The following is a 27328-nucleotide window of genomic DNA, read 5'->3' on the forward strand; positions in this document are numbered from 1 at the left end:
CTGTAGTCTTTCCCATTCTACTATTTTCCTCTATTTCTTTGCATTGATCACTGAGGAAGGCTTTCTTATCTCTCCTTGCTATTCTTTGGAACTCTGCATTCAAACGGGTACATCTTTCCTTTTCTCCTTTGCCTTTAGCTTCTCTTCTTTTCTCAGCTATTTGTAAGACCTCCTCAGACAACCATTTTGCCTTTTTGCATTTCTTTTTCTTGGGTCTTGATCACTGCCTCTTGTACAATGTCACGAACCTCCGTCCATAGTTCTTTAGGCACACTGTCTATCAGATCTAATCCCTTCAATCTATTTGTCTCTTCTACTGTGTAATTGTAAGAGATTTGATTTAGGTCATACCTGAATGGTCTAGTGGACTTCCCTACTTTCTTCAATTTATATCTGAATTTGGCAATAAGGAGTTCATGATCTGAGCCACATTCAGCTCCCGGTCTTGTTTTTGCTGACTGTATAGAGCTTCTCCATCTTTGGCTGCAAAGAATATAATCAATTTGATTTCAGTATTGATCATCTAATGATGTCCATGTGTAGAGTCTTTTGTGTTGTTGAAAGATGGTGTTTGCTATGACTAATGCGTTCTCTTGGCAAAACTCTGTTAGCCTTTGATCTGCTTCGTTTTGTGCTCCAAAGCCAGATTTGCCTGTTACTCCAGGTATCTCTTGACTTTCTGCTTTTGCATTCCAGTCCCCTATAATGAAAAGGACATCTTTTTGGGGTGTTAGTTCTAGAAGGTCTTGTAGGTCTTCATAGAATTGTTCAACTTCAGCTTCTTCAGTATTACTGGTCAGGGCATAGACTTGGGTTGCTATGACCTTGAATGGCTTGCCTTGGAAACGAACAGAGATCATTCTATCGTTTTTGAGATTGCATCCAAGTACTGCATTTCGGACTCTTCTGTTGACCATGATGGCCACTCCATTTCTTCTAAGGGATTCTTGCCCACACTAGTAGATATAATGGTCATCTGAGTTAAATTCACCCATTCCGGTCCATTTTAGTTTGCTGATTCCTAGAATGTTGACGTTCACTCTTGCCATCTCCTGTTTGACCACTTCCAATTTGCCTTGATTCATGGACCTAACATTCCAGGTTCCTGTGCAGTATTGCTCTTTACAGCATCAGACCTTGGTTCCATCACCAGTCACATCCACAACTGGATGCTGTTTTTGCTTTGGCTCTCTTCATTCTTTCTGGAGTTACTTCTCCACTGATCTCCCTTTCTCCGCTAAATCTTCTCATTGAACATCAAAAGACAATACTTCTTTAATTTCATAGCTAAGTCAGAGGTATATCCAGAGGACAAATCTTCCTTCTTGCCTTAAACCACAAAACAGTCTTAAATACAGAATAGCCCACTGATTATTTTATTTTTCTTATTGCAGTATAGTTGACCTGCAAAATTATATTAGCTTTAGGTGTTCATAAAAGTGGTTCAGTTATACGTGTGCACACGTTCTTCAAAATAGGCCACTTCTAAAGACTCGGCATGAAGCCCCACAGCCCTTGACCCACCCTGGCCCGGCCACTGCACCAAGCTCACCTGCCCTCCAACTAAGTCTAATGGAGGAAGAAGCTCAAGGTCACGGTGCTGCTACTTCACAGCAGATTGATAGGCATTTGCTTCTTCAGGGAGAAAACATAAAATATTGTCCAAAACAAGTTTTTCAAATTACTCTATTAACTTCATGTAAAAAGGCATTTGTAGTGTTGCCAGGTTTCGCTTTATCAATATCATCTTCCTCCAGCTCCAAGTATTTCCTCTCTCACTTTCTGGGATTATCACACATTTAAGAGGTTTGGAGTTGCAGAGGCCTCAGCGGTCAGTTGGTGTACGACTCAGTCAGAGCCGTGCTGTTCTCCTGGTATGTGCCCGACATCCAGCACTCTGTCCTCCTGAAGACTTGTGGTCACATGCTCTCATAGCAAGACTCCCGAGGAAGGGCAGTGTTTCCATGCCCACCTTCCCATACCCGGGCCCGGGCCGCTTCTGAGGCCCACGCTCTGTGTATTGGAAGAGTGGATGACACAGACGTGAGCAGACTCGCCCAACCTGGGGGCTCTTGGGGCAGGTACCCCTGGTGGGTGGGTCAGAAGCCATACGAGGGACCGAGAACACATGAACTGAGCCTTCAAAGATGTCCCCTGCTGATGGATGAGTAGAGGAGGAGGGGGCTCCCCCAGGGGCGGCGAGGCTGGGTCGCCCTGGTCACATGGTGGGTGCCCCAGAGGGGCCCAGGTGTCACACGCTGGGCAGTGAGAGGCGAGAAGGGTATGGAGCAAGGCCAGTATGGCTGTGCAGGTGCTTCTGGACACTATCTGGCTGGTGATGGCAGGAGGACGAGCATCTTCTGTTACTGATCTCTCAGCTGGGCGATGGACACTACACACATGATGTGTTTTATTGTTGTTTCTCAGTTGCTAAGTCATGTTCAACTCTTTGTGATCCTACAGACCATAGCCCACTGTGGGATTCTCCAAACAAGAACACTAGAGAGGGCTCCATTTCCTCTTCCAGGGGATCTTCTCAACCCAGGGATCGAACCTGCATCTCTTGCATTGGCAGGTGGATTCGTTAACATGGAGCCACCAGGGAAGCCCCTGGGGCTACGTTTTAATCCACTTAAAAGCAAACAGTCTTCAGTCTACTAAAAGTCAACAAAGATGGTATTACTCATAGGCTTCTGTTTGGCGGAAGGAAGGGGACCAAGTCTGCCTTAACGGGCAGGTCCCCACCTGGAATCTGAGTGCGTCATGGTGGGGACGGGACTCACCTTCGTGTACTCGTCTTTGGCCTTGGTCAGCATCCGCAAGATGTCGGCCTCCTTGCCCTCTCCTGAGCCGAGGCTCACGGGCGAGGCCCCGGCTCCCGTTCCGTGGTGGGCTTTCAGCTGTTCGTACTGAGTGAGGCTACAAAAACAAAGACGAGATCCATACCAGAAAAGACAGCTCAACACAGCCAGCAAGTCCTCACCCAGTTGTTTTTATCTTGTTACGATCGTGTTAGAAAAAAGATCACTGGAAGTGATGGGAGAAACATGGGAGTCAAGGTCCCAAGTTCACTGACCACAGGACTGCATCTGGAGGGGCATGGCTTCCACCCTGCCTGGTGTCCCATGGCAGCTGTCACCCAGCCAGGGCAGGGTTGAGGGGCTGGGACGGAGGCCAGGTGGCCCCGAAAGTATTCACTATTGGGTCCTTCTCAGAAAAAATCTGTGACTCCTCATTGTGAGCATTAGGAGGGACCCCTGAATGGCTGAAGAACCCAATTCAGGGTTCTCAACCTGGAGACTAGGTTCCCAACACGGCAGATCCAGTCTCCCCCTTCTTCCAAAGTGCCTGGGAGTCTAAGCGCAGCTGAGCCCAGCCCCTGTGTCCTGGATGGTTTAGAAGCACAGCGAAGGTCCCACCGCAGAAGAGGGGGTGTGAAAACACAGCACTGGGAAGCGCCTCTGTCCTCCTTAACACCTTGCAGAGGGGAGGCCAGGCCTCTTCCCTGCTGGTAGGGGGGCGCGTCTCCCTCCCGTGGGAGGGCTCTGACCGTGGCTCATGCTTCCCCATTGCTGCCATGAAGTTTGCGGGGAAAGAAAGCTGCGGGTTCGCTGAGGCTCAGCTCTGAGGATGGGTGGAGAGTCCACATGCATTGTGCTTGGCTAATTGCTCGACACCAAGCAGGTCCTGCCCCAGCTGCTGAAGAATCACCACAGAACCTGAGTGTCTTCACATCGCCTCCTGGCTGGGAGACACGGTGCCTTTTAATCTATATGAAGCCCTGCTATTATTATCTGCCGCAGTTTACAATCACAGGAATGTTCTAGGAACTAGCTGTTACGGTGGTAAATACCAGTTTGAACACACTTAATCACCATCTGCAGCCTGAGCTGCTTACCTAAAATTAGCTCTCACCAGCTCGGCTTTTCAGAAATCAGTCTTATCTATAAAAAAGTGCTCCCCACAGCCCATATTTTACGACCACTTTTTAGCCATACATCAACAAGAATCAGCCACAGGTTTGCATATAGCCCCTCCCTCTTGAGCCTCCCTCCCATCTTCCACCCCTAGGTTGTCACAGAGCACTGGGTTGAGCGGACTGAGCCAGAGAGCAAATTCCCACTGGCTATCTATTTCACAGATGGTAATGTATATGTTTCCCTGCTACTGTGGCCATTTCATTGACCCAGGATTTAAAACTGACAAATGGTTGGTTCTCTAGCAGATGGAGCTGCTCGTTTGAGCCTGTGTGGGAGGCAGCTGGATTCCATGTATGGCTGAGCCCAGTCCCGGCCCAGGGTCATGGCATGCAGGAAGCTCACTCGCTTCCAAGCTCTGAACCAGCCACAGGAATGCAGGGAAATAACTCCCTTCCCATGAGCGGCCCTGGGGCTCAAGAACCTCAGAGGGTTGACAGATCCCCAGGGGGACAGTGTGCTGACCTGGGCTTCCTTTCAGGTCATCAGGGGAGCAAGAGTGGGACCAGGAGACAGTCATGTAAGTACCCCCCAGTCTCATGCCTACTGGCACCAGTCAACAAGGCCTTGAAAGATTAATAGAAAAGAGACTAGGAACACGAAAGAGAGAGAGTCCATCTGCTGATCACTAAACTAGTGTTAGCTCAGATATTTCCAAAGATATTGAAAACAAAGACTGAGCAAAGCCCTCACTCACACGGGAAGGAGGTTCAAGATCCACAGGCAGATGGAGGGGAGTCCTTGGGGCAGGAGGGCATGGGGACCCAAGAGGAGATGGGGCAGCCTTTCAGAAAGACTCTGAACATTCTCCTCAGAGATATACCAATAGCTTTTCAGAGGAAAAAACTGCTAATTTACAAATGAGGATGGTATTAAGGAAAACTGCCACCCAGAAAAACTGATATTACAGATCACATGCACAGAAAAAAAGGGAGGGGGACTATTCTACATAATAAATCCTACTGAGTGGAAGTGTGAGACATTGTCATTTACGCTTATTTTTCATCTGGTGAGTAATGGTGAAGGTGTTGCTAAGCATGGTGAAGGAGCTGCTGTCAGAGACGGGCTCTGTTTACCCCGCGGTGCAGTCCCACACACTCAGAAACGCAGAACACATCCCGCAGCACTTACTTCTTCATTAGCTCTGCGATTCTTTGGCATTCTTCCTTGTCATAAAACCAAATTCCATAGATGGACACTGCAAGAAACACAGAGGACCAGTGCATGAGCATCCTCAAGAAGGGGAAACAGATCCCCTTTCCACCGTGAGGGGAGTACATGCTCGTAGAATAAGTGAACTAGTCGCTGGAGTCGAAGCTTGAAAACCTCGAGCTGGGGCTTTGTAAGCCCAAGGAGAGGGTATGCAGACACAACCTGGACCTGGACACAGCAGGCACGGGCCGAACGCTTAGCCGGATGAGCAGACGGAAGACGAGCCCCAACTCTCCAACCTCCAGCTCTGCAGCATCACTGCCTCACGTGTCTTCACACACTCACACACATTCACACATTCTCACATACACATGCTCACACAGAACTCTCACTCACGCACACAAACACGTTCACATACACACACATTCAACCACACACACACAGTCTCATATACACACGCTCACAGAGCTCTCACACATACAAACACGTTTACACACACACATACTCACCACACAGTCTCATATACACACACTCACACAGAGCTCTCACTCACACAAACACGTTTACACACACACACACACTCACCACACAGTCTCATATACACACACTCACAAAGAGCTCTCACACATACAAACACGTTTACACACACACACACTCACCACACAGTCTCATATACACACGCTCACACAGAGCTCTCACACATACAAACACGTTTACACACACACACACACTCACCACACATACAGTCTCATATATACACACTCACACAGAGCTCTCACTCACACAAACAGGTTTACACACACACACTCACCACACACACACACAGTCTCATATACACATGCTCACACAGAGCTCTCACACATACAAACACGTTTACACACACACACACACTCACCACACATACAGTCTCATATACACACACTCACAGAGAACTCTCACGCACACAAACACATTCACATACACACACACTCACCACACACACACAAAGTCTCATATACACACGCTCACACACAGCTCTCACACATACAAACACGTTTACACACACACACACTCACCACACATACAGTCTCATATACACACTCACACAGAGCTCTCACTCACACAAACACGTTCACATACACACACACTCACCACACACACACACACAGTCTCATATACACACGCTCACACAGAGCTCTCACACATACAAACACGTTTACACACACACACACACTCACCACACAGTCTCATATACACACACTCACACAGAGCTCTCACTCACACAAACAGGTTTACACACACACACTCACCACACACACACAGTCTCATATACACACGCTCACACAGAGCTCTCACTCACACACACATGCTCCATCTTCTGTAACTGTTGCACGCCTGACACACATATTAGGCCTGGAAGCTTCTCTCCCTTCTCCTTTTTCCCGGGAAGGTGTTATTAAGTGAAAGATCAGTTTTGGAGGCCTTAAGTGAGGATACAGTGCTGGGAAAATAAAATTCAGTAATGAATCTGCAACTCCAAAGTGTCCGCACAGAATATTTACAACTGTTCAAAGACTAGATATAACCACGACTTAGTGATTTAGTGATGAACAATGTGGCATAATACAGTTGCTATCGATTCAGTTAATTTTCAAGTAAGTTGTATATATTAGTATATACGATCTACGTCATTTTTATAGCAAAGGCTAAACAGGTCTAAAGGCCCCCCAGGTGGCTCAGCAGTAAAAAATCCACTTGCCAGTGCAAGAGACGTGGGAGACTTGGATTCAGTCCCTGGGTGGGGAAGATCTCCTGGAGGAGGAAATGGCGACCCACTCCAGTATTCTTGCCTGGAGAATCCCATGGACAGAGGAGCCTGAAGGCTACAGTCCATGGAGTCTCAAAAGAGTTGGACACTAGTTAGCGACTAAACAATGACACAAACAGGTCAAAAATAAGTTTATAAAGATCTAGTTGAGGATCTGGTAATGTTAATCACATCAACAACACATTAACTACACACACATTTAAAAAATCTTCACCAAAAACAGCTGCTAAGTTATGACAGCGCAATGAGACCCAACAAAATATACTTTTAAAAGAAAATAATTTTTTTGATTTAAACTTCCAAAATATTTAATTATATGGGTATTATTCGGTCATTAAAACATTTGTGATATTTTAATCACTGCCCCCGTCCCAGCCCGACTCACCTACCAGCGGCCCTGTGGGTCTTTCTGTTTCTTGTCAGTAAAGATTCAGATACCAAAAGGTACAGGAAGTGTTGTTTTAGTGCTGTTAAGCAGAATCCTTAAAAGGACTCTATAAGTCTGACCCCTATAAATGGGGGTAATTTTTGTGGTCCGTGCACCAGGAATCTATCTTATCTGTGAGTGCAGGGGCGGGGCAAGTGGGAAAAAAACCCCCAGCTTTCTCTTGGTCGGACCACTGCGCGTTCTTTGAAACACACGCACATACTGCTCTCTGATACATGGACACTGGAAAAAAAAGAGTCAGGGTTTGAAGGCTATGCGCTGAGAGCCTCAGCAGCCAAAAGAAAGTCCTTCACCCCAAGACCATTAAGCGAGCCTCTGGGGACTTGACTCCGGGCTCTTCCCGGCCCATGGACACTGATCCCCGGTGCTAGCTGCCCCACAGGTTCCTGCAGGCTGACCCACAGCCCTGTGCTCCCCTGAGCGAGAGTGGATTGGACCACCGACACTAAGATCATAGCGACTAAGAAACCTGAAGGCGTTGTGGGTTTTGGAGGCTTCAGTCCTCGTTACAAACCCAGGATCTTGCTCTGTTCTCTGGTTACAGTGAAAACTTCCTCTCGGTGGAGATGGAATTTTCCAGAACTACCAAAGGAGGAAAGTGGTGGCAGCGGAGAAAAACACGTCACCAAGGAAGTGGAAGCCCAGTAGCCGGGGAAGAGCAGCCGTGAATGTCTCGTCAGGAGAACGTGAAAGTAGAAATGTATCTGTTGCCGTCTGGGGGGATGTCACACGCTTGTGACACTTGACAAAAGGAACCAGGTTCTCGTAAGGATCGGACGCCAAGCAAACTATTGACATAAATGGGAAAGCAGTCTGACTTATGTCATTACTGCGAGAAACCCGAAATGCAGACGGTCGGGAAGATATCCGTGGGAACATCTTTCAGACGTCGATGGGGGGAAGGGAGGGGGGCTGGGCCTAAAGGGATGGAGGGGCACCGTGGAGGTTTCCTGAGGACCCGACTGACCGCTTATCTCTAAAGCAGCATGGCTTTAAGATTAGAACGGGGTCATATTGAAACGACTCTTTTCATCCCAGTTAATGTGCCATTTCAATGTACAACTTAAAACAGTCGAGGAGGAAAAACAGATTTACCAAGTCCTCGCTCCCGAGAGAGAGCATGAGATAACACACAGAACTGGGCCTAACTTTCTTCTCCTTAAAATAGTTTCCCAGCCTGGGCCACATTCCACGGGAGCCCCCGCCTCTTGGGCCCGCGTTCCCATCTGGGCAGGCCTATCGCTGTCCTGTGTCCCAGGGGCTGGTGGTGACCCACGCAAACCAGAGCCTGTCACCGGCTGGGAGGTGCCAAGCTGACGGGCTGATAGATCCATCACATCTCGCTTCCCTTCTTCCCGGGCGGCCGCAGGGCGAGGCCAGCCTGGGGTGGGCAGTGGGCGCCGCAGGAAGGAAAGAAGACAAGCTGAACAGAACCGAGGGAGAAGGTGTGGTCCTGGCATTCTCAGACTTGGGAGTGGTCGCTGCAGCCTAGCTCGAGCCTGGGACACGGGGTGCTGAGCGGTCAGCGGGAGATGCTCTGAGCACTCTGGGGCCTCAGACCCACCATGCTGCGAGCCTTCTTTCCCCACTCCACGCCCGGGTACCAGCCGCTGCCCCGCCGCCCCGCCAAAACCCAGGCGGGCTCCAGGGGTACGCTGGTGCACGAGGCTCAGCTGAGCTGCTCCTATGTCTCTCCTGGAGGTAAGAGACCCAAAGATGGGGGGAGGACTAGGAAGATACTGTTGATGTTCACTCTAAATCAGTTAATGACGCCCAGGATGGGCCTCCCCACGCCATGAACACATTTTGGGTTCAGTCTTCTTCATGTTGATGAATGCAGGCCTTTAACAGTATAGCCGTGAAATTCTGCTTAAAAACTGCCTTAGCCTGGTTTATGTCATGCTTTGGGAATTCTTGGTTGAAAAGAGCAATGTTTGAGGCAGCAGGCAAGGTACCACCGCTGGGACCTGTCTGTTAAAATGCCATCTATTTACGCCTTCTACTTTCCTTCTAATTCTGCAAGAAAGATGAGCAAAGCAGAATTTACGTATTAGATCTCACATCTGAATGTTGAGGGTACAGTAGACATGAGAGAGAGCAAGCTGATGGTATTTGATGTTGTTTTCTTCTTTTTAAATTTCTCCAGCAGAAAAGTCTAAAATTGATATTTGAAGAGGCTGGTTGAAAGGGTCACAGAGGGAAAAGCAGATGTCCTTGAGTGCACCTGCATTAGGGGACCTCCGATCCTCATTAGCATGGTGCATGAGGTTATTCTCCAACCTCCCTGGGGGTTACCTCATCTAGTTTATGTTTTAACAACTATTTCTATAAATCTCTTCTTTGAAGACATTCATCATTTGTTCCATATTTGGCCTCAAAAATCTTTCAACTCCAAATCATGAAGGGGGTTTGTGATCTTTTAGCGATATTCATGCTAACGTGGGCAACTTTAAAATACAAGCCATATTTCCATATGGTTACTGAGTAGGTCAGCTGGAACTGCGACGGTGACGTCTGTGCAAGCAGGATAGGATGTCAGATGTGGTACTGCTTCCGCCCCTCCCACCCCACTGTCATTCCCTTTCAAAGTGATCTCACTAATTTCTCTCAAAAGGATAGGACAGCAGGCAGGAAAGAAGGCATTTAAGTCCTCTCTTTGCACTGGGAAAAGCCATGGAAACCAGGGAGTGTAAATTACACAAACCTCTTCTGGGCACTTAAGGATAAGCCAAAAATCTTAAAATTCCTTCAAACCCCATTCCCTTCAGTAAGTCTTTCTCAAATGAGTGGAATAATAATCCCAGTGGAAGGACCAAGAACATCTAATCATACACTTGGTGTAAACACTTGTTGTTGAGGCTTTGCTAGAATACAGAATTGCTTGATTTCTTGTCCTGATTTTCCCGATAGTTTTTGTAGCTCGACCTCAAGGATGGTGACTGATTACTGGCATTTGTTCCTAAGCATGCCTGTGCTTGCGCATGCAGACATACACATACTGTCCTTCCGAAAGACCACAGGATAGTTTAACAATCAGAAAGTGAGGGTCATGAACCGTCAGAGCTGGAGGTGGGCACAGGTGGGTGGTTCAAGCACCTGACATACAGGTGGAGGGTGGTCTCCTGTGGCCACAGTCCCGTTTCCCGGTTCAATCTGTTTGCATAAAATATGCCCCTCTTCGGCCGTTACAAACAAAATACATAAAGTATAAAAACAATGTTTATGTTTGAATGACTTGGAGACGTGGTTGTAAGAGATGGGAAGTCATCTTGTTTAAACTAAGGTTCGTGTGAACTCACGAGGACCCAAGGGAGGGTGGAGGGAAGGAGGAGAAGGGGGTGCAGGAAGCGGGGTGTCTGAGGGCAGGGGTTGTGAGGCGGGCTCTGTATCCACGGCTGGGCAACAGGTTGCATGGCTGCTCTGTGCTGACCGGCCATTCCGCCCCATTCGGACTATGCACTGAAGACGCACTCCATCCGCACGCTCTTTAAGGCCTATAGAGTCACATTCTTTCATTCATATTCTGCCTCAGCTCCACTGACCAAACCCGGACAGAACCTTTGCTGGCCCCGAGAGTCCACATAGCACTGTTATCTTTGGCCCCTGGTCTGGTTCTTCTCATGTGACATGGTTTTACTGCACCTCACAAATCAGGGGTCCCATGATCTCCAAACACTAAAGGTTCCCAGTGGATGAGAAGCAGCTTGTATTTTGTGAGTGACTGAAACATGCACATTTGGGGAAAAACAGGAGAAAGCCTAGACAAGTGCTATGAAGTGAAAACAACCTTCCTCCTTCTAAATAACTTCCTTACAAAGTTAAGGCCATAAACAATGACAAAGAATCAGCCTCTCGACTAAACCGGTACACTAATTTGGATCAAATTATATGGATCTCCCAACTGTAAATGAGAATTCACTGTCTTCAGAGGAAAAGATGGGTTAATCTTCCAAAGGTTTCACTTGTAACAAATGCACGTTATGTCATTAGACCTTCCAAATCCCCACAGAGGTCCTTATGCTCCCGAACAGGCAATCTGAGGTCTCTCTGCCCTCAGGTTCATCAACGGTCACATGGAATCTTCTCAATTATATACCAACTTCCTAATTTTATTTATTTGAGGATAAAGTTGCTTTAGTCTGGGAGATTTAACAGAGTAAATAAACACAAAAATAAGCAGCAGAAATAGTCATGGGTGATAATAAATATAAATAGGAACAATTTATTCTGTTTTGTTGGCCATTTAAATTTATAGTTTAATTCTGCCCATAAACTGACTGGTTAACCCCCAAATCTCCCAGAAGATAGGTGTGGGCTCTCTGATGTGTCTTCCCTCCCGACACCTTGTCCTTCAAGACTCCTCTAGACTACTGCTTCTTTGCTCCTATAGTTTTTTGTAGATCCTTGGACTAGACAAGAAAAAGCCCATGTCATAAGTGTTTACTGCTCCCCCCACTGCATTACGAGCAGTGTGGTGTATCCAACAGATGTTTGTTGAGTTAAACTGAAATCCAAGACGTTAGATCTTGAACCATCTTCACGACAGGTGCCTCCATCCCGGCTTACACGTTGTAGTCTGGACGAGGCAGGCCTCCCCATGGCCGACCACAGCTTCCCAGGGACTCACAGCATGGGGCTCTCCTCCACCAACCCTCTCATGCTCCCGCCCTCACTCCGAGTTTATTTTACATCAAACACCTGATCATCTTTGGCATAACTTATGCTGATGGGCTTTTGCCATCAGCTCCCTGCAGCTGTAAATTCTGACAGCCTAGCACTGCGTGGGCACCAGTGTTCTCATTTCCTGTGTATTTATTATTACAACGAGGCTACCATACACCAGTTCCCCGATGGACTATCTGTCAGGCACCGGCAACTCAGAGCTCAAATAATGCAATTAATCTGCAGGTTTACAAGTGTTTCTCTTGGTGTACAAGCATTAGTGCTTTGGTGTGGCAGAAAACACAGCATATTCCGGTCGAATCTGACAGTAGTATTCTGAAGCTTACATAGATAAGCACCTACATTATCTTAAAACTGTCAATTCTTCCCAAAACACACTGAAACTGTGTTATCCAGAGTGAATCTCGATATAGCAATATAAGTCTTGTCCCATAGAATTATAGTTTGTGGGGAATATATGTTTAAGGCAAACATAAAACAGAGTATTTTTTACAGGTCAGAAACTTGTGTTGATGAAAAACAGACTTTCTCATGTTGAAATCAGATTACTGAATTAAGTGTTTACTAGTGATAGGAATCGGAGAAGGCTACCACTCCAGTATTCTTGCCTGGAAACTCCCATGGACAGAGGAGCCTAGTGGGTTGCAGTCCATGGGGTCGCTAAGAGTTGGGCACGACTGAGTGACTTCACTTTCACTTTTCACTTTCATGCATTGGAGAAGGAAATGGCAACCCACTCCAGTGTTCTTGCCTGGAGACTCCCAGGGACGGGGGAGCCTGGTGGGCTGCCGTCTATGGGGTCGCGAAGAGTCGGATACGACTAAGCGACTTCACTTTCACTTTCATGCATTGGAGAAGGAAATGGCAACCCACTCGTGTCCTTGCCTGGAGAATCCCAGGGACGGGGAAGCCTGGTGGGCTGCCGTCTATGGGGTCACACAGAGTCGGACACGACTGAAGTGACTTAGCAGCAGCAGCAGCAGCGATAGGAATAGCTTTGTTGAAATACACTAACCATAGAAATATATAATCAATGAAAAATTTCTAAGATTTCACACAGCAGTGGTTTAGTAATGGGGCCTCATGCTAGTTTGTGACTGAGGGAAAATAAGCTGGAGTTTCTGTACGTCTTTCGTTTCAACCTTAATCTATAATTATGGAAATAGCAGACCCCACTTAACCCAGAGCCCTTTCGGTTATAAGCAGTCAAATTATGGTTTGGTTCCTTTTTAAATTAGAGTCCTATGGTTGACACAGAGGATAATTCTAATACCAGTTCTTGCCTAAAACTTCCTTTCTCCAAAACCCACAGGAACATGAAAAAATTGTAATTTTTTCCTTCTGTGGGTTAAAAATAACATCCCAATAGCTTCAAATTGATTATCTGAGACTACTTTCTAAGTGATTTTTGGACAAGAATAGACACACTCGATGCAGCCGTCCCGAGCGACTGCCACATGCAAAGCACCGTGTTAGGGAAACTAAAAGACGCTTCACTCATTAAGCATTTCAGAAAACGTTTTGGAATCCAGTTTCTCTCTGCCGAGATCCAGACTTCTAGCATGTTAGTCTGGGCTTTCAAAAACAAATGATAAAATACAGTCATTGTCGAGTCACAAGAGCAGCGCGTAAATCCAAACAGCACTGCTACACAGATGTTTCTTGGTAAAGTCGAGGACGTTAAGTCTCTGTGGTTCAGATAAAATAAAAGTGACCTCTCTTTAAAAATATTTATTTATTTTTTTGGCCACGCTGGGTTCTTAGTTGTGGCATGCAGGATCTTGCGGGTGCGGCATGTGGGATCCAGCTCCCTGACCAGGGGCCCCTGCATTGGGAGCGTGGGGTCTTAGGCCACCAGGGAAATCTCCCAGAGTGGCCTCTCTCTGACTCTCCTCTCACATCGTATCTGTGCGTCACTTACACAGTGCTGTCACATGGTCTTCCTCATCTACGCATGCCAGATTGTTAAGTTCCAAGGAGAGAGTTTTCCCCTGAACTCCGTGTGAGGTCCTGTCTGCAGTGAGTCCCCTGGTCCCAAAGGATGAGGAGTGAAGGCCGCGTGGACTGGCTGGCCAGGCGAGAGGAGCGCTGAGGACCCACACAGAGCGTGTAACCCAGGGAGCTGTTGGGTATCCCAAGGCAACAGCAGAAACACAAGAACCCACAGTGAGGCTCTGCTGTGGCTTTTCAGAGCGGGCCAGTTCTTGAGATAAACAGTCTCCTTCAGAGCTCAGACCCGTTCACGTGCTGAACCCCGTCAAGAGAACAAAAAGGCAACTCTTGGGTTTAAGGATGGAGTGACAAGCGTCATCACTCAGTTCCCTGTAGACGTGCGCCCCTTAATCACGTATGAAAACACATTAGCTCCTGAGCCATGGTTTGTAGGGAAGAGGTCAGTTTTTCAGTTAGAATGGCAGAGGAGGCTACAATGAGTAAGATTTGTTGCCCACAGTGTAAATTTAAAATTGCTTCTTCTTAAGAAGCACAGGCTGGGGGTGGGGGGCGGGGGGCGGGTAGAGTGTCCTTGAAGGCTGTCCCGGCCACTGCACTCATGCATAGCAATGAGCCCACTGACAGCACAGAGCACCTCTTCTGACCGCCATGAAAGGTCAAACTCCCTGTACCCACCCCTCCCCGCCAACGTGGTCTGAACGAGGATCTTCCTCTCCCTGCCCAGGTCCTGAACAGACAACATTCTGTTGTCATTCCTGCAAACACTAAGGTTCTGTCAGCAAGAGCGTCAAGTATTTGAGTCTTCGTTGCTGGGTGGGCTGTTCCCTAGTTGCAGTAAGCAGACACTACTCTCTAGTTGAGGAGTGTGGGCTTCTCACTGCGGTGGCTCCAGGGTGCACGGGCTTCAGTGCTTGCAGCACTCGGGCTCAGGGGTTGCGGCTTGCGGGCTCTACAGCACAGGCTCAGTAGTGGTGGTGCTGCGTGGGCTTAGCTGCTCTGTGGCCTGTGGGATGTCCCTGGACCAGGGATCGAACTTGTGTCCCCTGCATTGGCGGGTGGATTCTTGTCCACCGTGCCACCGGGGAGGTCTCGTACAATTACTTTGAAGGGATTTCTGGACTCTAGACAACTTCAGTGGTTCAATACTCAATCCCTGAAGTTTGTATGGGAGATGGTGTGTGCACGTGCAGACAGGTGCTTTTGGAGGTGGGTCAGCATGAAGCACAGTCCCCCAGAACAAGGCCTGGCCCGTAGCAGGAAAAAAGCTGATATTTGAAGGTGTGGGGGAAGAAGGCAGGCAGGAAGCCCATCAGATTCTCAAAGGGCTCTGTGACCCCCAAAAGGTTAGGAAGTACTAACTGAGGCTACGGACATACCAATAGGGATCTCAGAATGGAAAAATAAACTCGCCATTATCTGTGGGCAGATAACATGACTTTCATTTCCCTAGTAATAAATTTACACAGGGCTCACTTTTAACCTTTCAAATTGCTTTTGTAGTAACTGCCTGAACTGATTCCAAGGTTAAGACAACAGATGATAAAGCCTCAAGGACTTAGAATCTGCTGGATTGGGAGAGGTTTCGCTCCTCCCAGCGGTCTGAGGCCAAGGAGAGGCTGATGGCACCAAAACCCCCTGCATCTTCCGCCACCTGCCCAGGTTCAAGCACTGTGACCTGAGCTCAAGGCAGGATCTTTGTGTCAATCTCCATCACGAAGTCATAAAGAGGGAGGGATTTTGGGAAAGCGGGGCCACTCTGTGGCTCCTTCTCGATCACCCTGAGCAGAACATCATTAGACTGGACAGAAACATCAGACATATGTAGGTGTGTAATGACTCGGATTAAGATACAAGTATCTGGGAGTTACTTTAAGTACATTATGCCTACCTACTTATCCAGATCTGGTCATTTGCCGTGTTCATTTGGTAACACAGAATACAAATAAAAGATAAGATGAGGCCTGTGCACAAGGGGACTGTAATTTACGACCCATGCCGATGCTTTCAGCATAGCACGGGTGGTCCACGACTAGTTCATTCATGGTGACCTGGCACCGAGAACCAGTGTCTCACAAGAGGGTGCTTCCAAATTCTGACCTATCTGTGCAAATTTGACCTTCTCACTGCTATTATCCTCTTACAAATAAAATTACTATGAGGGTTTGTAGAGAAGTCTTTTGGGTATGTACAAGTTTAGTTAGAACAGAAAGAGGTAATGTGCATGGCAGTCATGGTTGACCTGTACAGACAGGCAAGCTGGATCATTCTGGCAAGGAGTTTAGGTTTATCTGTTTTACTTTTTTCAAAGAACCAGTTCTAGGTTTTGCTGATTTTCTCTCCTGTTTTTTGGTGTCTTATTGATTGCTGCTCTTATTTTCCCTTCCTTCTGCTTGCTTTGGGCTTAATTTGCTCTTCTTTCTAGTTTCTTAAGGTGGAACCTGAATTACCCATTTGAGACTTTTCTTCTTTCCTAATAGAAGTATCTGACGCTATAAATTTCCCTACCAGCCCAATATCACTCGCATTTGACATGTCTTTTCATATTTATTCAGCTTGTTTTCTAATTTTCTTCCCTCTCTGACACATGAGTTATTTAGATGTGTGTTGTCTAATTTGAAAACTTTTGCGGGTATTCCAGGTTATCTGTTACTGGTTTCTAGTTCAGTTCTGCTGTGGTCAGAGGGCATATTCTGTATGGTTCCTATTTCTTTAAAAATCTTCAGGCTTGCTTTATGCCCCATGATAAAGCTGACCTTGGGCGCTGGCCCATGAGCACCTCAGAAGAGGCTGTCTTCTGCTGTGGTTGGTGGAACGTCCGATAAACGTCAATTGCCTCAAGTGAGTCGATGGTGTTATTCAAGTCCCCTACAGATGTGTTGCTGCCATTTGTTCTGCCAGTCACAGAACACGGGGCTCAAGTCTCCAAGCACAACTGCGGGTTTTAACTTTTGAGTGTGCATGTATTAATGATGGTTAAGTATTTCGGGTGAATTGATCCTTTTAAGATTATGCAATGTATCTCTTTACCCCTGGTAATTTTCTTTGTTCTGATGTCTACTTTGATATTAATATAGCATCTCTGGCTTTCGTCAAGTTAAAAAAAAATCTATTTATTTTAAAAAATGTAAGTATAGTTGATTCATAACATTGTGCTCATTTCAGGTATATATATATTTTTTTCAGATTCAATTCCCGTATAGGTTGTTACACAGTATTGAGCAGAGCTCCCTGTGGTAGACCGCTGGTCCCTGTTGTTTTTCTTCTACACAGTAGTGTGTATGTTACTCCCAAGAGGTTTTCTTTTAATTAGCGTTTCCATGGTTTGTCTCCCCTGTCTTTTGCTCTGTTGGTACCTCCTTTCTTGCCTTCTTATGGATTATTAAAATGTTTTAGTATTCAGTTTTCATCTATCTATTGGTTCTTTCTTAAGTGGCTGCTCTAGGAATCACACTATACATATCTAACTTCAGTTTACACAGTTATTTCACCACTTCAAGCAAAACGCAAAGACTTCACAACCACACAGTTCCTGTCCCCCACCACCCTTAACCTTACAGCTGTCATGTGAGTTACATCTATACACAAAGAATCCCCCTCCTGATACTGCTGTAACTTTTGCTTTTGTGTCATTTGCATTTTAAAGAATCTGAGCGTTTTTTTTTTTTCACTATTTATGTTGCTCCTCCTTTACCCCAAGGCCCCGACCTTCCCTCAGCAACACTCCCCTTAGGTCTGAAGAACTTCTTTCAGCCTTTATTTCACAGCAGGTCTGCTGACAGGGAAGTATTGAAGATTTTCTTTTATCTGAGAGTATCTTTACTTTCCTTCCCAAGGAACATTTTCACTAGAGATAGAATTCTAGGGGGACAGCACTGTCTTCCAGACTCCAAGGTTTCTTAAGAGAAATTTATTGTCGTTCAAAACATTGTTCTGTAATGGGTCATTTCTGGTTCAGGGCTTTTTGTTTGTTAAAGTCTGTTTTTCACCAGTTTGATGATGGTTATGGGCATGATTTTTTTCTGAGTTTACCCTGTTTGGGGTTTTCTGAGTTTCTTGAATCCATACATTTGTGCCTCACCAAATTTGGAAAAATTTCAGCCATGCTTTCTTCAAATACTTTTTCTACAGCAGCCTTTCTCCTTTCGTGGGACTCCAGTGACACAAATTCAGACCTTTTGGTACTGGCCATCAGGCGTTGTGAGGCCCTGTTTTTCCTTTGTTTTTTAACCTTTTCCCTGTATATTCTTCAGGTCAGATAGTATCTACTGATGTGTTTCATGTTCACTGACTCGTCTTTCCTCTGCCATCTCTGTACTGCTAGTAAGGCCATTCACTGGACACCTTATTTTTCTGTTCCAAATGTTCCCTTTGAGTTCTTACACTGCTTCTCTGCTGAGAATTTCCATCTTTCCACTCATCTCTGAGGACCTGTGCCACCTCACAGGGCACAGTAATTGCCTTACAGCCAGCCACTGGCCTACCACGCCAGCATGTGGGTGATCTTGGGGCAGCCATCTGCTGACCAACCTTCCCCATGAGAGCTGTCAGATTTTCCTGGCTCTCTGTGTGATGGATAATGCTGCGTTGCATTTGGACATTTTGTTGAGATTGTGAGAATCTGAGTCTTCTGAAAACTCTTCAGAGTGTCGAGACGCTGTTCAGGTTTAGACAGGAGGATGGTTAGATAGCATCACAGACTCAATGGACATGAATCTGAGTAAACTTGGGGAGATGGTGAAGGACAGGGAAGCCTGGCATGCTGCAGTCCATGGGATTGCAGAGTCGGACACATCTGAGTGACTGAACAACAGACTGGAAGTCCCGTCCCGCCTTCTGTGGACGATGGTTCCCAAGTCAGCTCTGTTTTCAGAGGTGTGTCTGCCCTGTGCAGATGCCACTCAGGGGCTGGCCTGGTGCGTGGCCGTGGCGGACATGGTGGGTTAGCTCTCTGGGTCTTGGCTGCGGTTCTGTGGCTCTGGTGTGTGTGTGTGGATGATGCTCACAGGTGAGTTCGGGATCTGTGTCAGTTCAGGGACAGAATCAGGGCGTCTTTTTGTCCAGCGCACTCTCCAGCTCACAGGGGCCCTTCTCCCCAGTCTTCTGGCCAGAGTCAGGGTTTCTTTCAAGAGGTCTAACTTCTCACACTGTCAAGTAGTCTCCATAGCTGGGCAGCGTGCAGGGTAAAGCAAAGAAACATCAATAAAAAAGCCCATATATATATATATATGTATATGAAAAAGTGGAAGTCACTCAGCCATGTCTGACTCTGAGACTCCAGTGTCTATATAGTCTATGAGATTCTCCGGGCTAGAATACTAGCGTGGGTAGCTATTCATTTCTTCTGGGGATCTTCCCAGCCCAGGGATTGAATCTGCGTCTCCTGCATTGCAGGTGGACTCTTCATTGTCTGAGCCACAGGGAAGACGTGTGTGTGTGTGTGTGTCTGTGTGTGTGTATACACACACATGCTAAGTTGCTTCACTTGTGTCTGAGTCTGTGATTCTATGGTCTATAGTCCACCAGGCTCCAGGCAAAAACACTGGAGTGCATTGCCAGGCTCTCCTCCAGGAGATCTTCCCAACCCGGGGATTGAACGTCTCCTGCATTGGCAGGCAGATTCTTTACTGCTGGTGCAACCTGGGAAGCCTATATATATACATCTCGTATGAGTTCCCTGCACGCTTGAGGCCACAGGGGACCCTTCTCCAGTCTCTCAGGCAGCCTTTCCGTGGGATGTCACGTGCCTGTCATCCCTCACTGCTGAGGTGGCAGCCTAGGTTTGCAGGGCAGCCGGCTTCGGGCCGGGCTGGGAGGGGAGGGGAGACTCTTCACACTCTGAGTCACAGGAGCGCACTCTCCAGGCCTCCACAGAGAGGTTTCCCCTGGTTTCTGCTGCTTCTGTCCGCAGTCCTGGAACATGGCTCGCTCTTGAGTCACACTCAGGAGATAAAGCAGGAGCAAATAAACCAGGAGACTCGCCACCACACTGGCTGTTCTTCAAGTTCTCACTTCCCTTTTGATACGCCTGCTGTTGTTTACTCTTAGAATCCGCAGGCTCTCTGGTTTTCTGTCCACAACTTTCACTATAGCCAGTGAGAGGAGTGTCAGTGTGAACCTGCTCTATTTTGGCTGGTGTTGGAAGCTTATTTCTCACTCTAAGGAGTTATGAACCAGCGCAGGTAATGTAACGGAAGCCTGGCCTGGGATGGACGTGGGACTGGAAAGAGGAAAGGGCTGAGACCCGGCCACTGGGAGCCTCGAGTTCACTTTGCCATCACCGCATGCTAAAGTCCCTTCCGTGGAGACCGAGCTCTATAGACAGGGGCACGAGATGTCCCCTGCTGGCTGCTACGCAGGTGCACTGAGCCACCAGAGAAGCCCTCTCCAGTTGTATTTTTAATTTAAATTTTCATAAAAATAAAACATATATATATATAATTTTAAATATCAGACGCTTTGAGGTTTTACAACCAACAGCAGAGTTCTCCAGCCATGATGGGCCTGACTGCTGCTCCCCAAAAGCAGCCTCCTCCCTGACAGTGACTTCTGCTCTCCATCTCTTTCTCATCCAGTGTTTTCTCTGTTGTGTCAATCTGTTTTCCTATGTCATGTGTACTCCTTCTGTTTTTAAAGATTTTTTTTCTTGATGCGGAACATTTTTAAAGTCTTTTACTGAATTTGTTACAGTAGTGCTTCTGTTTCATGCTTTCGTTTTTTGGCTGTGGAGCATATGTGATCTTAGCTCCCTGGCCAGGGATCGAACCCGTACCCTCTGCGTTGGAAGGTGAAATCTTAACCCCTGGACCGCCAGAGAGGTCCCTACACTATTTTTTGATTCTTAAAAAATACACTGAAGAGAATTTAGTTTCCTGACAATACATGCACACTCTCACCTAGAAACACAACACAATTTCCCCACCTCGTACTTCCAATGTAAAGTATAACACTATCTCACATTTGGTGTTTGTCTTCATGATCAGTGGAGCCAAATGGTGTACTATGACTCAATTTCCTTTTCTGCACAAAATTTTGTTTTCCCAGGAATTAAGAATTGCTTCCCTTGTTGTTTTTCATGCCCTTAGCTTTCAATGTTTCTACATCATTAAGCAAAATCACTGAAAAAGGAACTGTAAATACCCCAAGAGATTCAAACTCTCAGGTGTAAACTTTTTCTTGGATACCCTTCTGAAGCCCTCCATCTTCTTACTCTAAAGACTTTTCTTTAGTTCAGCTGCACAGGGGGTCACCATGGACTTTTTACCACTGTTCTCAGAATTCTTTTACCTCCAACCTATGCTTGGATTCCCCCACTTTCCTGCGTGGCTTGTGTATCTGTCACAATAGCCCAGGTTACGCTGCAGTAACAAACAACACTCAAATGTCAATGGCTTACGCAGTACATGTCTGTCATGGGCCACCTCTGTATCATGTCACCATCATTCCAGGACCCAGGCTGACAGAGCAGTTTCTGCCTAAACAACCTGAGTCCTCACAGCAGAAGGAAGAGATGTGGTCAGTCAGGAGCTGGTTTGTACATATCTGCTCACTTCTACCCACATCTCTCTGGCCAAAGTGACTCACACAACCGTACTTGAGGCCTGGGGTGGGGAGAGGATTATACAAAAGCCTCCTGGAGGGGTGAGTCGGGAGGAACCAGATCACACTGTCGGGTCTGATGTTAACAGACCAGAGGTGCCACCTCCTGCAGGGCAACAGCTAGCGGTCGTGATGAGTGAAGCAGTCACAGCAGGTCCTCCTCTGTCTTGTTCATAAAATCCACCCTCCATCTTCGTGGGTTTGTATCTTCTTTTTACTCCTTCATTGTCATTTCAGTTGCTTCAGGAATGTGTTCAATCTACCACGTTGAGCCAGAAGTCTACCAGCCAATCACTTTAAAAGGGAACTTGTAGGACGCAGTGTAGCCGAAAGAGGAGGACTGTCTGTAACCATCACTTTCACCCTTTTCCACTACTTGAGGCAGCTTTTCTCAGATCCTAAAATGTCAATGAGGCATTCAAATTGTGCTTCTTTATGAAAACAAAACTACCCAATATGGTGAATTCACTTTAAAACTGAGCGGTTTTCTAAAACAGCTTTGATTCTAAGTATCTTGACTTCTGCCTTTTCTGATCTGCTGTAAGCGCCAAGCTTATGTCTGCAATAAAATCAACCAGCTCAAAAGAATTTCATTCTAATTCTGTCACCATAGACAATACTGTATTCAACATGCTGGCTAAGCTCTGAAATCTTCCTGCCATTGCTGTCTGTAACTTATCTTAAATAAGATGATACAGTCTTAGTCTTACAGGAAAATATGGTTCTAAAATACATCTCCCTATACCAGAATCTTATTTAGTTTTGAAATGGCAAACAGTTACTAGAGGGTAATGATATACAAGAAATGGCCAAATTCAGCTTTATGTGACATTATTTTTATTTGATATTCTCTTTTCTAATAACTGAGATATAGTAGATCCTCAACCTAAAAAAAAAGAAACTTGCTTTTTCACCTCTGGAGCGTACACTGCAAAACTAAAAGGTAAACCTGGCTCAGACCCCTTGCTCCTCTGCTGGCACTTCTGCTGCGTGGGCCTGCACGTCTGAGGCTGGGCTTACTCAGTTCAGATGCTCTTTCCATCTCAAAAAAGTTACAGACTCCGTAAATTATGTAATCCCTCTAATCTCAGTTTCCTCATTTACAAAACAGAAATAGGAGGATTTCTAAGGAAAAGTGATGAGAATTAAATAACCCATAGAAAGCGATGACGTCATGCTTGGGAGGCAGTAATGCTCAGTGTAAGTTTGTTGAGAAAATAAAATTTCTGTCCTAATACAGCAACTACCCTATGTACCTTGAAAGCTTACAGAGGTCAAACTTCATGACAGCCAGGCTTAAACATCATGAATGTTTTACTGTAATAAAACCATATAGGTTGTGTTTGGCCAAAATCCAAAGTTACTTATTCATTAACATTTGTTTTTAATTAAATTAAAGTTTGAGATATCTACCTCTTTATTTTGCTCTTCTAAATCCATACAATTCTAGAAAGGGACAGTTACCTCTTCAGGTACTAATTTTTTTAAACTTAGTGTTTAAAAACCTAGAGTCTGAAAAACCCACCAGAACCCTTTCTCAGTGCTGCCTCTTGACGTGTCCCAACCTGGCCTGTGACACACGCTGGCACAAGTAAAACGTTAGGACTAAACAGAGATCCCTGACTCAACAGAACTCGAGAGGTACAGTCGAAAAAACAGTCCTGAGGAAAGCTGGGTTCATCTTCCAAAGGCTGATGAATGAATCTTTATACCACCAGAGAATATACAAACCCGGGGCAGTTATCACACTGAGTATCAGAGTTATTTAAAAACATCTGCAAGGTACTGACCCTCTGAGAGCACCTGGAGCAAAGCCTTCTGGGAAACTCAGATGTCAGAGGCTGAAGAGGCTTTTGTAAATAAACTAAAACCGAATGACTGGCTGCACAGTCAAGATGCACCAGATAATAAAGACAAAAAGCAAAATAAACTCAGGAAGGTAAACAGATTCACTCCCTTTCACTCCCCGCTGTTCAACTGATTTCACTTTTTTCCTATGGAAGCTCATTAGAGACACTTGAACATGCACCGAGAAGGCTGCCTTCGATTTGCGCTCATGCGGGACAGGGGCGAGGGCAGCCCAGCAGGTGCAGGGAAAGCAGCGGGCCTGACGTCAGAACGTGCGGGTCTGGCAGGGCTGCGGCCCCCAGACGCTCGGTTCTCTCAGCTGCAAAGCAGCAGGGAGCAGTCTGCCCCTCAGAGCTGGGACGAGGAAACATGGGAAAATGAAGGAAAACACCTGGAACGGTGCATCCGATAGAAACATGGGTGAACCACAAAGGAAAGCCACAAATGGAATTTTAAATAAAATAAAAAGCAGCAGGTGAAATTAAGTTTAATAAGACTTTTTATTTAACTCAATATACTAAAAAATATATTACCATTTCAATAGGTAAACTGATATAAGACTACTGAGATTTTTTTTTTTTTACATTTTTTTTTTTTGGTACTAAAGTCTGTGAAAATCAGTGTGTTTCTGACACACACAGATCAGCTCGATTCAGACCAGCCGCCCGCAGGACAGCATGGGACAGCGTAGCGTGGAGCCCAGGAGGGGCTGAGCATGTTTACCAGACCCTAGCAGACAAACCCTGTGGGGCTAAGGAGATCAACCATGTCAAACAGAGCTTGTATTTTCCTATCTTTGGTATAGTATATACTACCTAATAGGTAATACTGCAGCAAGAATTGGTCAGTATCATCCATATCGACTAGACTCAGTATTTATCCAAAATAAGAGCAACCAAAAATTATTATAAGCCACTGACAGTCGTTCATTTTATATTTATTTTTGTGGTTAATTTTATTAGGATTTGAATTACAAATCAATCTCACATAGAATCTAATAATCTCAAAAAAAGAAAATATAACCTGACATAACAGTAAGTACACAAAAAATTTGAACTACAAGTTACAATTGATTAAACTACACCTTTGGGCAAAGAAACAGGAATAGAAAACAAAATATTTCTCTATTTTACTAAACTTCTCACTTCACAGGACCTGCCATTAGAAAGTCATGTTTAATAGCATTCCTGTAATTTTTTTCTTATAAAAGGTTAACTGCATGCTCTAAATAGGATGACCACCTATTAGGACAACTCAGTTACAAGTGAATATAATTTTAAGTAAATATAGTATTAAAGTGATGCTATATTTACTTCAGAACAAGTCAATGGGGATAAAGCACAAAATATGACTCGTGTTACATTTGTTACTAAGGTAACACTGAGTAGTACACAGTAGGCAAATTCTTGTACCCTGAGCTCAAAGAATAGGGTGGAAGATGAACAGAAACCATTTCTGAACTGCAAAGTCATCACGGAGCAAGCACAGGCACCCGTGATCCTGCAGCTCCTAGTCTGCTCCCATTTCCTGTGTGGAGAAGCTCCTGAATCGTGTCACTCTCACCCACTGTTGTGGGCCGCCCCACAGTGCAGCACAAGCAGTCAGATGAGACGCAAGAGGGAAATGGACATAGATGGTGGGTGGGCGGCTGCTACCTCATTTCAAGCCTGACAGGGACTGCTTAGTTAACAGGACTGCAGCTTTACCAAGTGTTAGGAAGTTCTTAACAATAAAACCTCATTGGACTTTAATGTCCATTTACTATGCACTCAAAAGACAGTGCTTCTGGAAGACAGGCCCCCTCCCTCGAGCATCCCATTGGATGCTCAGCCGCAGGGACCCACAAGCTCAATCGCTAGTCGAGGTCCTCTGTGGTCTCTCGGCCCAGGACTCACCTCCCCGGCCCCGCTCGGGCTCACACACAAAGCGGCCCAGCTGCGGAGGACGAGCTTTAAACACTCACACCTTCAGTCACACTGTCTCCATCTAACTCTCCCGAGGAAGACACCATCCCCTGCCGAGCCTTGCACCTCCCAGGCCACCCGTGCTGACCCCAGTCACGGACACCAAACACCACGACCATCACCACGGTCCCTCACACGTGCAGACTCACATCTGGCGTTTCTGTAGAGAAGGAAGGGGTCCTGTAGCAGGAAGTCCAGGTCTTTGGTGATGGGTTCCGTCCTGTTCTCCATGCTCAGCCTGTTCATGATGGTGAAGCCGTGCTTCGGAGATGCGGACCTAGAGGTCGCCGGGGCAGGGGACATGGAGAGGGGGCGTTCAGAGCCAAGCGTTTCCAGGACAGGGGCGGCCGTCGCACCTTCAGCCTTCCTGCCCCTTCACCGTGAGCCGCACCAACGTGCGCACGAGTACAGTGAAGTCCAGCCCTATGTCTGGGGGGTGGGGGTGCACAGACACACAGCTCGTTTCCCCACCTAGGCTGCAAGCTCATTTAAGGCAGACATGGTAACCACTTTAAAAAAAATTACTGACACATACTTTTAAAGAAGCTTGACTGTATCACAGTTACAGGAAATGTTGGTGTTGGTCTGAAATTGAAAGTTGCATCATTTCTTACAGAAACAATGTAACTCTGGTCAATGAACTAGTGAGGATATACAGTACAATTAAAAGTTTATACAATTTAAAGCAAAGAGCAGATATCTACTTTTCTTCAAGATAAAGCCAACAGTCTCACAGATAAGCTACTATAACATTTTTTGTCCATAAAACTGTACATTTAGTGACTTTTTATTTTTAATTTTGTTCAATAAACCTGTAGTGCCTACTGTCTGTCAGGCAGGGAGAACCCTGATCACACCGAAGCTAACAACCACAAGTGCATCTGTCTACCCTTGGAGGATAGCCAGACACCAACCCAACTGTGCAACTTCCGTAACAAAACAAGGCACACGTGCAGGCCTGCAGATTCACTCGGGGCCGGGGGACACGCCCACAGGGATGCTGTGTGCAACCCGGAGAAACGGGGTCTGCATCTCAAGTTTTATTTCACCTCCAATCACCTGATTTACTAACCACAGTTTTCTTTTGAGATTTATTTTAAAACTGATGGAAGGCCATCCTTGCCTAATTTATTTTACTGAGTGGTAGAGCGGTGCTGGGCATATGAGCAATACCAGATGTAATCACGACCATCATTTCAAGTTAAATTCTGGGGCAGTGTGAAGAGTGACTCCCAAAGCTCTCAACAGAGGGTGCTCTGAAAACCACCATTGGGCGTAACTCTATTACAGACAGACATGGGGGGAAGCAAAGACATCATTTTTAAAATGGGATTAGGTGTTTTTACAGAATCAGAATTTGATCCTTCCAGTATTTTGGCAGTTCTGCAAAGCCTCTGCGGCTGTCCAGGCACTGCCTGTCACCTGATCCCGGGGATGGTCTAGCCACACCGTGGTTTATCTTCAAAGATGAATGGGCGTATAAACACAGATGAGAGAGAGAGAGAGAGAGAGAGAGAGAGAGAGAGAGAGAGTGTGTGTGTGTGTGTGTGTGTGTGTGTGTGTGTATGAGAAGAGTCTGCACCAGGCCTCTGTCCTATCTCTGAAACCAGCTGATGGTGACAGGACTCAGCTATGGCATTTTATGTGAATGTTTATGCGAACAAGAAGTTTAGCTGTCAAGACAGTACTCACACTACATATCTCTGTGTGTATGTGTTAACTATACAGATATTAACAATATGTGATAAAAATTACCCTAAAACATGAATTTATTAAATCTTTCCTAATACTTATTTTGTTAGCTATACAATGGAGGACTCAGAGACATCTTTAATCTTGGATCATGCTTCTTTAAAGAGTCAGAGGCGGGGGTGGCCAATAACACTCTCTTCCAGACACT

At 46.1% G+C, this 27328-nt stretch overlaps 1 protein-coding gene across 1 annotated transcript in view; it reads right to left on the reverse strand.

Annotated features, from left to right (window-relative positions):
- The window catches only part of DCP1B (decapping mRNA 1B), a 42525-nt gene that overhangs the window by 10657 nt on the left and 4540 nt on the right, over positions 1-27328 (reverse strand). Inside the window, exons 3-5 of the mRNA XM_070790330.1 lie at positions 25578-25705; positions 5109-5175; positions 2784-2919 (exon numbers count right to left, since the gene is read on the reverse strand). Of these exons, the coding sequence (XP_070646431.1) occupies positions 2784-2919; positions 5109-5175; positions 25578-25705 (331 nt within the window). The remainder of the gene's footprint in view (positions 1-2783; positions 2920-5108; positions 5176-25577; positions 25706-27328) is intronic.

Source organism: Bos indicus, chromosome 5 (genome assembly GCF_029378745.1).
Source record: "Bos indicus isolate NIAB-ARS_2022 breed Sahiwal x Tharparkar chromosome 5, NIAB-ARS_B.indTharparkar_mat_pri_1.0, whole genome shotgun sequence".
Taxonomy (NCBI): domain Eukaryota; kingdom Metazoa; phylum Chordata; class Mammalia; order Artiodactyla; family Bovidae; genus Bos; species Bos indicus.